General features: G+C 38.4%; 1 protein-coding gene across 1 annotated transcript in view; it reads right to left on the minus strand.

Moving 5' to 3' along the window:
• Positions 1-12,441, minus strand: part of COL4A4 (collagen type IV alpha 4 chain) — a 56,081-nt gene extending 43,640 nt beyond the window's left edge. The window contains exons 1-5 of the mRNA XM_027905103.1: positions 12,241-12,441; positions 10,857-10,896; positions 9,747-9,824; positions 1,487-1,621; positions 579-623 (exon numbers count right to left, since the gene is read on the minus strand). Of these exons, the coding sequence (XP_027760904.1) occupies positions 579-623; positions 1,487-1,621; positions 9,747-9,824; positions 10,857-10,896; positions 12,241-12,296 (354 nt within the window). The 5' untranslated portion in view covers positions 12,297-12,441. The remainder of the gene's footprint in view (positions 1-578; positions 624-1,486; positions 1,622-9,746; positions 9,825-10,856; positions 10,897-12,240) is intronic.
• Between the last annotated feature and the right edge of the window lie 215 nt (positions 12,442-12,656).

Consider the following 12,656-nt stretch of genomic DNA (forward strand, 5'->3'; position numbering starts at 1 on the left):
TACGACGCCCACTCGGTTTTTGCTTCTTTTTTTTCACTTTCAAAATTCAACATTTTAACTTTGATTCACAGGAAACTAGTAAGAACACAGGAATCCAGTTCTAATAGGTATTTTGAAAAATGCTGGGTGTCAGGTGTTATCTCTTTTACCACACCCATTTTCAGGCTGAGGAAGACCTTCCCCAAAATATATAATCACGTGCTTATAAAGATATATTTAGGAGCCACTTTGCTATTCAGGCTAAAATTAAGTACATCAGTGGTTGGGTTTTTCCTGCAAAAGGACTACACAGAAAAATCAGAACATTTGAACAGAAAACAGAAACGTCACCAGAGACATTGAGTACCTTTGAGGTGTTCCCAGAGATGTTAAGAATGCATCAAGCAGACCACAACCTGCTATAGAGTCTGTGTGGTGGTTATTTTGCATTTTTGCACAAAACATGTACTTCTGTAGATGACATGATATCAATGGGTATAAAGCCCAACAGTTAACTGAGTGTATTGTTCTGTTAGAGGACTTGCTGTGACTTTATAGGAACTGCAATTTTTAAAAAGAAACATTCATTTAATACGTACAGGAACACCATCTAAACCAGGGAATCCTGGGACTCCAGTTGGGCCCTAAAAACAGGTGATACGAAAAAACAAAGTTGCCAAGGTCATTAAATATTAAAAAAAAAAAGAAAACCTAGAATATGTGATAGTATATAGCAAGAAACAAAAAGCATTCTTGTTTGAAATATGAGTCAAAAGCTGTAACTGTCAGAAATAAAGACCTGAAAAAAAACTTACATGGGCTTAGCAGAGGACTAGTGCCAATAGCTAAACATGTGACAGATGGTGCAGCACAGGACAAATGTCTCACACTCATACTCATTCATTCTCCTAAGATTATAAAGTCACAGAGAAGAGGAAGTTGCCTGTAACTTATAAACTAATTCTGTACATAATTTCACAATCCTGCTCCTGTTTTGATATTACCAGCAGCACAATTTTTATTTATTATTATTTTTATTTATACCACCTAAGTTTTCAGGTGTGCCAGTTACTGGCATTACTGATTTCAGTCATCCTCTGAGGTCAGTGGAATTAGACCATTAAAACTAATATTAAGTACCAGGAGCACAGGGACTGTACAACTGTGAAAGATATGAATCTGGACTACAATTTATGCCCTTAAGTGGCAATAAAATTCTGTTTAGTGCAGCACTTTTAAAAGTACCAAATGCTCCCTCCAGCCCCACATTTCTTCCACAAACCTATTTGAGGTTAAGGAGAATGACATGGTACGTAAGAGAGACTGAGTTTCTTTAATATTTTTATGTCTTCTGACAATTTTAATTTTGTAATCTGCAGCAAAAAACTCCTGAAATATTTTTTTTCAAGAATGCCGTAATTATATCAGTGAGAATTTAGTTTCACTAGCCAACATTTAACATCACACACTGTATATACCTAAAAGAGCAGTCTGTGCTGTTTCCTACCTTATCACCTTTCTGTCCAGCTGGTCCAGGCTGCCCGTTCTCACCTCTCAGTCCTTTTTCCCCTGGCAGACCAGCAGGTCCTGCAGATCCCAAGGACCCAATTGGCCCCTGAGCTCCCAGATCACCGGGCTGACCCTGCAAAGAGTCCAAAGAAGCAGATGAACGTGCTGAAAACCTCACAGAAGGCAGCAACTCACAGGTGACTGTGGCTAAACCAAGGCTGACAATGTGTAAATGCTCATCATTCAGAGCAGGTTGCTGAGCAGCCTGCAGAACTGTCCCGTGCATCACATTTCAGATTTCACAGCTTGCTCAAGGTGATAATTTCTTTTCACCTTCACCAGGTCTTCAGGACTGCCTGGCTGAGATTCCTGGGATAAACTGCAGGTCTTCCTGGCTCTGCCAAGGTGAGTATCACCTTTTGCAAGCCTCAGACTCCACGGAGTGTTGTGTTTTCCCACCAGAGAAATGAGAACTCATTTTAGACAGAGGGACTTTGCACCCAACTAGGACAAATCAAGAGAGTCCTCTCTTTCTTTTAAGTCAAGATATGGTAATTATCTGAAGTTGTCCTAGCTCATCATCACTCTCAGATCTTAATGCCTTATTTAAAAGTTGTGAAGTTTCCTGCAGGAAAAAAAATGACTGGTTATTAGCTAATATATTTACAGAAAGTACTAATTTTAATAGACTGTGTTAAAATGGTTTTGGAGCTTGCAGAATGCCATTTATCTGTAAATGGCTCTACACTGAGTACCTGTACCTATGTTACCATGCAGACCATCTCCATGGAATTCCATTAACTTTCCCAAGGTAATATATATTTTTTATTTATTCTTTACTTCCTGTGCCAACTGAATTTTTTCTGTCTACAGCATTGCTGTGGAGTTGTTTCAGATTTGTTGCAGGTTTTGTTCTGTGCTGCTAAACAGCTACACAATCGTAGATTCAAAGTGCTGAATAAAGCAAGCTTTTTAATCAGACTTCACATGTGAGCTGTCTACACTTCCACCCAACAAAATATGAAGATTTACAGGCCTTTATTTCTCTTACTCATCTTTTTCATTCTGTATCATTATCTTTGTTTGCCTATAACTTGTTCTGTTTTCAAACTGAAGTGTTTCAATTTCAGAATTCATCAGTCAAAGACACCATATTATTAAAAAAGAAATTAAAATGGGATCCATGCATTTCTGACAAAACTATAAGGCTTCAGGACCACTTGAGGGCAGTAAAAGATATTTCAGTATCCACAGAAATAACAGACCATATGTTAATTTCTAGGAATGCATTGAATGAAAAAAAAAGGACAGAAAGGAAAGGTGATTGTGAGGAGATGTGGAACTTCAGGAAGCAAAAGAACTGAATGCTTGTTTGTCAGTGCAAACCTTTCAGCAGACTGAATCTGTCTGAACAAAATCTTACCTCGTGAACTGCAAGCAGGGACCTACACTTCTTTTTCTTTATTTTCTGTTTGTCTTTTAAAATCAGTGTGATTTGAGGAGATGTATGGCATCCATCATCCAGTCAGATCAGCAAAGAAGCAGAGGAGGTCATTTCCCACCTGTTTGCACAGGAACACACTGTAGGTTTACACCACAGTGGAAGCAGGACTGGATGACCACTGGCCCTTGAGCTATGGATAGGAACTTAGTCCAGGGACTGGAAAAAGAAGTGCTACACTTAGGAAAAAAGGACTACCTGAAAAAAGTATCCCCATACAACTCAGGTTCCATTTATCTTCACTGGCTCATCTCATTTCAGCCTTGATCCTGCTTCCAGCGAAGCCACTGGCAAAAACTCCAGGGCAGTTGTCTTCACTAACAGTTACAGTTTTCATGATGCCATCATTCGAGGAGTGTCAAGTATTATGCAAATTAGGGGCTGCTGGCATTAAAAGCTCCTGATTCTGCATCCTTGTTAACAGTGAATGGGCAGGCAGGATTCTGGCTGTTTAATCTGAGCATTTGCTTGCATGAACAATTGCAGCCTGTCTACTGGCAGTGCCTTGCACGTCCTCTGTCAGAGAACTGAATTTACTCATTGAAGTACTTTTAAAGCAGCTATTGCACCCTTTAAATACTTGATAAAAAAACAAGACTTGACAGCCACTTTAAGGAAAGAGTAATTTTGAGTATAAGTGAAATGAACAAGCCTAATAATATAATAAAATACAACTGTTTGAAGCCCTAACTCTACCTGAAGTGGTTCAGGTTTTTTAGTACTCTGAAGTAGCTACTACCATACAAAATGCAACATTCATCAGCAGGAAAAAAAAAAAAAAGCACAAGGTGTTTATCAGTAATATCCTAATACTTTTGTCTTATTGCATTTTATTAACAACAGGTTTTGGCAGAACCTCAGTATTTTCAATATAGAGTGTATAAGCTCTGCATTCAAGTGCTGAAAATTTTCAGATCATGTTACATCCTTTGGACAGTTGAAGAAACGTGATTTTCATTGCACTCAGAAAAAAAAAGTTGAGACCCTGTGTGCATTCTGTGGTAATTATCTATCACAATTAACCAACAAACACTTCCAGGACGTGTAGTCCTTTAGACTGATAAAATGTCTTAGTTTGTTGCTGCCCTATGAATTTAATTGACCCCACGGTTTATGTCTTCAGTAGAAGGCAGTGAAGTCATGAAACAGAGGCACTGAATCCCCAATTCACAATAGGTTTGGCAGCTGATCCAACTTTAGCATGCCATGTGAAGCTGGTGGATTGTCCCTCTTTCTTTCAGCTCAAAGACTGATAATGACTGGGAGCTTTGTTAAGACCAAACTGATACCATGTCATAACATCTATTATCACATCTATTATCTGTGCCCATCCAATGTGACTACACAGCATTACAGTCTCAGGACAGCTGTACAAATAAAGAGGATGAAGGTAGTCATGCTCATGTGGAAATGACAAATTAGCTCAGTTAAAATGAACAGAATATTATGCCTGCTCTGCCATCTGATGCCAATAAATTCCTTTAGGATTTCAATGCCTTGTTAATTGTCTAGGTCAGGAACTACCCATGCCAAGACTACGGTCTGTTATTTTAGCATATCCTGGGCTTGACCTGCAGTAAGAAATTCTTTTTTGGCAAAACAAGGCTATATTTTTTTTTAATTAAGTATGCTTCCTAAAACTAAGACCGCAGATACTTCAGAATCGTGCAATGAAAGATTTAATGCTGTTTGGAAAAGGCAGTGGCCAAGGTTATTTGGAATTACTTTTTTTTTTTTTGGATGCCTAAGACTGAAGAGCACCTGATTTTTAAAGTGCCCTGAGACTTAACTGTCTGAAAGCACAATGTTTTAAAGGACAGAAATGAAAATGCACATCAACTCCCCACAACTGTAGGCAAATAATACAACCCCCCTTTCCATTCTGCACAGGACTCTGGCTTGCACCCAGCCTTTCTCATTCCTCCAGCAGGAGGACAGAGAAAGGGAGCAAAGTCAAGCCGGGCTCTGGGCAAGAGAGGAGAGCTCACAGTGGCATTTGCAGACAGATGTTTTCTTTTGTGATTTGCTTGCTGAGGTGGAGGCATCTGCTGCTCCTCTGAGCTCCACCCATTGCAAGTCAAGGCTCCATTAAAAAAAAAAAAAACACCCTCTTCTACATACAAACCTGATAAAGATGAGATGAATCTGAGAAATCACACAACTTGGCATTAAATCCACTCTTTTGTCCTTAGTAGAGCAAAATAGATCATTTATTTTTCACAGTATGATTTTGTACCAATTAAATGCAATAGTGACTTTTAGAGCTTGATATGCCATAGAATCATAGAATGGTTTGGGTTGGAAGGGACCGTAAAGATCTTGTTCCAACCCCACTGCAAGGGGGGGGACACCTTCCACTAGAAGAGGTTACTCAAAGCCCCATCCAGCCTGGCCTTGAACACTTCCAAGGATGGGGCATTCACCATCCCTCCCAGGAAAGGATTTCTTCCCAATATCTGATCTAAACCCACCCTTTTCCAGTTTGAAGCCATTCCCCCCTCTCCTGTCACTACAGGCTCTCTTTCCATCTTTCTTGTAAGAAGCACGTGAACCATCCTACAAACTACTGGAAAGGTTGGTGACTTTTTATCATACCTTTCAATGATCTAAAATGCTACAGGAACATCATAACTGGTGATGCAGCACAGTATTCACAGTGGTGCTTCACAGCAGCACAACAAATCACAGCAAAGTGCTGGAAACATTATTCACAGTGTACTTTGTTTTGTGTTTCAACCCTGTAGGACTGTTAAAAACTATCCAATAAGCCAGTGGGTGTCACTGTTGTGTTAAATAAACTCTGAACAAACCATAATTTGGCGCTGAAACTCTGTTAATGGTTGAAAGCAGGGAGCTACAAATAGAGCATTGTAGATCGTAAATAATTAACATCAGATTAGCTAATAAAATAAAATGGAGTTTGGCTCTGAACAATTTTATTGGAACGAGACACTGATTTGCAAATTTTGGTTGATTTCAGTCTGTAAAAAAAAAAAAAAGGAATGATTTTTAGAGTTTTATTTTGACAGATGTGGAAAATCTTGGCCATCTGCAACACTATTTTTAGTGTGGTGGGACAGGAGAACCAAAAGTGCTAAGGATAGAAAGATGCTCAAGAATAAAAGGAGGGATAATTTAACAAGATCAAAACTTCTGAGAAATTTGGGAAAATGTCTAATATGAACAATGCTAATTTACAGATGCTGTAGCTGGACATAGAACAACCTCAGAGGGACCTTACAGTGAGGAGGATGGAGCGACTGTGTTCCTGTTCCACATTCTGGTAAGTGGTGCCTACTGATTCAAATCAAATCCTGACTTCTGGAACCAGTGAACTGCCTGCTCCTCTGTCTAGGAACAAAAACTGTGTGCTCTGCTGCAGGTAGAGATTTAGGGGCCTCATTTCTCTGGGTCTGTTTTCTATGGTTCTCAGTGAATGTAAGTGAAATGCAATAGAAATACTGCAGAAATGTACAACTGGTCTTGGGAATCTTCTATTTTAAAACTTACCATAGGTAACAGACTGGGAAAAAAATTATCCAGTATGAGACACATAGTGGGAGAAACCTGAATTTCCTTTTATGTTAGTGTCTGAACATCTCTGATAGTGGATTCAATTAAGATCATGTATTTGAGATCAAACAGATTAATTTTACATGATTATTTCCTGAGTGTGCAACTTGAAAATTCAAATACCTGTAGTGGATATTCCAGGTGAATTACAGGCTGGCACTGCATACCCATAAGCAAAAAGTGTGATTTAATAAATGCCTCTTACTCCCCAAAACAGGCAGAATTTGCACAGTTGGCCAGTTAGTGCATTTTAAACACTCAAACAGCCCACAGGATCTACTAGGGAACTCTGACACTGCCAAGATCTGCTGGTGAGATGTTCCAGGAGGAGCAGTGCCAGAGGCCTGACCCCTGCACATCTCCCCCTCCTTACCCCACTGCCTGCAGTCACTGAAAGCAGCTGACTTCCTAACACACCTGTGACAGCCCACTGACACAGCACCTCTTGTAGCTGCTTACTCCTTACATCTGAAAGGCCAGAAAGTGTGAGACCTCCCTCTTGGGTTTGTTTGCTACGTCCTCCCCTACACCAGGACAAAAACGAGCCCCGCGCTTCATCTGCGAAAGGACGAACGTCGGTCCTGCTGAGTTACATTCGTTATTCACTCTGATCCAGCCATTTCACATGACCTCATAGAAGCCAGATCAGGTTGGGTCATGAATAGATGCTTGCTTTCTAAATCTACTTAACGCTGTAAACAAAGCCAAAGGAATTGAGTGGGATCAAGCTCCGGGGTCAGCACAGGACAGGTTTACAATTGGTCAGCGCTAACTGCGAACATTTTTTTAACCATCTAAATTCTGTGAGAGCAGCCAGCATTTTTGGGAGCCTGTGATATCCAGCACAGCAGGAGTTATCTAGGAAACAGCTTCCCAAAAGGAGGGAACAGTAGACAGGTTCCACTGCACCTTGAATAAGAATTCAACCCACAAGTTTATGGCATACCAGAAAGAAAGAGTTTTGAGTTGCGACATGAGATCAAAAGATAAATAGTGTAATGTAAAAATAGCTCCAACAAGACTGCAGTCCCAGTTAAACAGAAATCAAACTTTCATTGTGATGTGGACAACTGTAATGATATACTACCAACAGTAGTGAATAGAATGTTTTCAGACAGTTATTTCTTGCCAATGAATAGGAGTGCAAGTCTGTTTCTAGCACAGAGTTATCTCAGTTGAGAGAGTAAAAAAATGACAGGTACACAAGCTCTGATAAAACCCAACAGAGCAACTGGTGCATAATTATACCAGGTTTATATAAATATTACATGGAAGTTCAGCTACTTGCTTCAACTTTTCTTCCTGCTTGCCCAATTTCAGTACATTCAAGTATGGCCTTTTCTTACTTTTCTTTTCTTTTCTTACAGTTTCCTTTTCTTACTCCCATGGTCATCTTTTCTCTAGCTACAATATCAATTATCTTGTCCACTCACAATGAAGGAGGCTTTCGGTGTTGAAATTTAAAATATTTTCAAATGGGCAACCAGAAGGCAAAGTCTTAATTCCAAAAGTTCCAAAATTTTAGGCTTGTACGTTGTACAATGTCAGAGGCTTTGAATGATAATTTATTTATTATACTTTAGGGACAAAATTGAGGACGGTGCAAAACTTGGAGGAGCCAGCCTGGGAACAGGATTCAGACAGAAAAGTAGATAAAGCAGATGTTTTACATTCTAGGAAGCTAACAATAAGATAAAAAAAATCTTTTATTTTGTAATGGGTAGTCTCCACAAAAGCTAGGAAAGCAAAATTACTGTGTCAGAGTGTAAAGGCAGAACACAGCAGAGTTTAGAAATCAAAAGAATCGTAGGTTGAAAAAAAAAAAAATCACATAATCCTATAGAATATTGTTCATCACCATACATTAGTATATGTGCAACAATCTATCTGAAGTGGTGTTTAGTTAAGCCATATTTTCATGTAGGGTCTGAAAAGTACTTCTATTTCTTGCATATTGATTAACAGAAATGATTGCATACAATATAAATTCATTTTCCATGGCAGAGGCTTTACCCATTACCCAGCAGTGTACATGTAAAACCTTATTTCCGAGCTGCTTCAGAAAAGGGTACAACTCTCAGACTTATATTTGTATAATGGCACTTCAGCTCAGGTTTTTGGTCTCCAGAACAGTCTGTCCAGTAATGCTGAGAGACACTGCAGTGGCACCAGTCAGAACTCTTTCCCTGGGATGCCCTTTTGTTAACACAGAGATGCCCATCCCAGGCCTCTATTATTAAAATCCCACCCTGTGGGGGAACTTTCATACAGACATAATCCTGGAGGATTAGGATGGGATCCAAGGACACCAGGGCAGTGATCATGACACAGCAGAGGGTGCAGCCAACTGCAGGAGCGCAGGAAGGAGAAGGTGTGCCTTGCTTTTCTGGCCACTCAGGTTTGCCCACAAACAAATGGGCTGTGCAGCTCTTCTAGAACTGATCCACCACGTTCAAGCCTTCTAAACTTCAACTTAGGCATTAGTGCTTTGATGGAAAACGATTTCCATCACTGACAGTTTTTCAGTTGATCACTGATAGGACATTTCTGTCACTATATAGATGTGTATTTTGAGAAAGAACAGCCAGGATCAACTAGTCCTCACTGGACCATATTTCGATTAACAATCAGAAGCACGCACAGTTACTAATTTAATGTGTAATATGAAAATGCCTTGGCTTCCTTCAGTGTTCCATAATTCTTTAGAAGACAGTTTGGATTTTTTTTTTTTATACTTAGTATATTAACTGAGTAAAACAAAAAGTCTCCAAGCTTTTCCAAAGTCACCCAGCCCAAATAAGAAATAACTAAGTTCTCATAAATCTAGTGAATGGCATAGACATTCTCTTGTAACCAACCTCTTAATAGAAAACAAGCAGAGATTTCTAAACAACATCTATTAGGAATTAAATCAGTCTAACTACGAGGTTGATCTCAGAGTCCGTAACCGAATGAAAAGATATCATGATTATTACAAACAAACTTCTTTCCAAACAATCTTAACTTTCTTCATTGGTAGGTTTACCTCATAGCAGTCAGAGAATTATGCTAGTTTGCTACAGTCAGATATGTCTGTGCCTGAATATTGATTCATGTCAACCCTGTTGATCTTCAGGAGCAGCAATGTGCACAAAATGACTGGTATTTAAAACAGTAACTACCATGAGCTCTGATCAGCACTTACCCTTGATCCTTTTTCTGGAAAGCACCGACAAACTGAACAATCCTGTCCCCCACATGGGTCAATATATGCATATCCTCCCTAAAAGTTAAAAATGTAGGGATTTATCAATGCACAGCAGAAAACAATCACTTCATCAAACGTTGTCATCTGGACACTTGAGCGAATGAGATGATTACAAAGACGTGATTACTTTGTTTCATCAAACTGTAATGAGGAAACAAAGCATATTCGAGGAGAAACTAAAACACACCAAAATGTAAATTCAATAGATTTATTGTGTGCTTAAGTGAACACCATTTCATAATTCTTTTCTATTTCCCAAATTGTAGTAACCAGCATATACCAGTTACACACACCATATGTACTTATAAACTCACACAGATGGTTGGAATGTCCACTAAATAGCATTATTTTTTCAGCAAAACTGTGTAAATTATCAGACTTTTCAAAAAGGATAACAAGGGTTAAAAGATTTAAGAATAATGTAGGTAAACAAATAAATAATGATAACAAAAATATTTGCTCAGTGCCAATTTTCATTATTACCAAGGTCAGCATTGTTTGGTTACTGGTTTTAATACCCAACAGAACACTGTATATTCATATTTCAAGGTTTCAAGGAGAAAACACTGACAAATATTAGATAAGGAGGAAAAATTCTGTTCTTTCTATCTAAAACATTTTTAGAATATCTGGAACTCCCAAACCTCAGAACAAGAGGGTCTGATGGTCTCTGTCACAGGCTACTTCTCTTCCACACACTGGATTTCCCATGGAATTACTAATCTGCTCCACACTGGTCTCTCACCTAGTTATGAAAAACTTGCCTCTCCTGGAATGTCAGTGGAATGCAAGTTTCCAATAACATGTGAGCTGTTACCCTTTGTTCTGATTGAACACATTTATTTGTAAAAAAATATTTCCATTTTCAACAGTTCAACTAAAAAGGGGGTGACTTTGGGAATAAAAAAAAAATACTGCAGAAATACTGAAGGGGAAATTGCAGTTTTCCCACAGAACTGCAGGTTATTTTGGTGTATACAGTGTTACTTGTTTGAAGTGCACCATCCTAACTCTCACCTGCCTAAAGCAAACATCAACGGCACTTACCCCAGAGGTTCCTTGCGCTGCAAAAACCATCAGCAGGCACCTGATTTAAAAGAAAACAAAATTAAAACTACTATAGAGCTGAAATAATTTCTGCATTAAAAAAAAAAAAAGAGAGAGAGAGAAAAAATATACTAAAAAAAAAGAGAGAATATACTAAAATCAGAAAAATTTCCCAAAATTTCTGCAGCAATGCAGGAAATAAGTATTATTTTTAATTAGTATTAATAGTCATATTATTTTTAATGAGGACTAAGGTGCTTAATCATTATATGAAAAGCTAAATTAGATACAACCATAACATGTTGAGTGCTGTGCATTATTCTGCAGGCTGCAGTGAAGCCTATTTCAAAATTACTTCAACTTGGCAAATGCATAGGCATTTAGTAAAATTCCCACAGTCCTATTGAGATCAACTGCTATTTTGTCTTCGTTGGGTCAACTCTGGAGAACTGAGAACTGTGCCAGCAAAGTGATTACCGTCCCTGATGATTAATTATTCATAGAATCAAACTGGAAATAATATAACCTGTATATGGACCTGATATATACTGATAAATTCAATAGTGAAAATTTTTACATATTTTAGCCATTTATGTACATTTACTCTATACTCTTTTTACACTTACCTTGCCTGCTACTTGTTTTCGAATACACAGATTTTACTGAAACAAAATATTTACGCAAATGGTTCATCCTTTAATGCATCAGGTAAGTTTGTGCAGAAAGGATTTAACGTCACAGGAACGCTCCAGCCAGGTAGCAGATAACAGCGTTGGTTTGCTCTGTGATTGTTCCTAATTTAAGCCCATTTTTGCTCCTCACTTTCCTAACTTGCAGACAGCCTCTGTAAACATTTTTTTTTCCCCATATCAGAGCTGGCCAGGTGTGAGTTATTTTTCATTGAAGGAAACACCAAGTCCTCATGAAGCCCTCAGGCAAGTGAGATAGAAATCTGATGATGCTGTTCGTGATAGATGGTGCTGCAATCTCCCATTTTCCAGTCACGTATGGTAAGGATGTGTTTGCCAGATTCTCTGCCATTTCAAAACCTCTGCTTCCTGGAGCCAGGTTTGAGCTGCTCATTACTTTCCCTTCTCCAAACGTGTTCATTACTAGAGTGTAGGAATCTCTTTCCTCTTGAAACAGGCTCAGAATTATAGTTCCTGGTTCCTACTGTTTAAAAAGTGTAGAGACTAAAATTTAAATGGTATAAACTCACAGGCCAGCAACCAAACTCAAATGCAATAAATGACCATCTAGGCTTATCAAATTTATGACAGGCTACAAATTATTTTACTGCTGATTTGTTATTACTGTTAAATTGATAGCTAAGAATATAACTCAGTGAATCTGGTTAAAAAATGTAGTGATCTGTAAAACTCACCAGGCAGCTGTAATAAGCCACTTAATCCGTTCAAATGAATCCTTTGTTAATGCCATTCACGCTGATTGAGGATCTGTATATGCAGCACTTTTTTTTTTTTTTTTTTTTTTTTGGTCTTTAAATGGCAGGTCTTCTCTTTCCTTCTGTTTGTGGATGGTCTATAAACACTGTTCCATGCTGGTGTTGTTTTCCACTCTGAACCTGTTTATATTAAAATATACATCTAATGTACAAACATGAATAATTACTGGATAACCTAAAATAAGCCTTAATCGTTTATTTACGTCACACTGCACATCTCTGTGTTGGTACTACATAATGTTATTCCTATTCAGGACGCATTTTATTTTATCAGCAATCCAATTATTTCAGGGGAACTATATATAAAATCAGAGATCAACATGAAAAAGGGTACA

This window comes from Empidonax traillii, unplaced genomic scaffold (genome assembly GCF_003031625.1).
Source record: "Empidonax traillii isolate 1590-97213 ecotype Southwest subspecies unplaced genomic scaffold, ASM303162v1 scaffold1122:size435736, whole genome shotgun sequence".
Taxonomy (NCBI): Eukaryota; Metazoa; Chordata; class Aves; order Passeriformes; family Tyrannidae; genus Empidonax; species Empidonax traillii.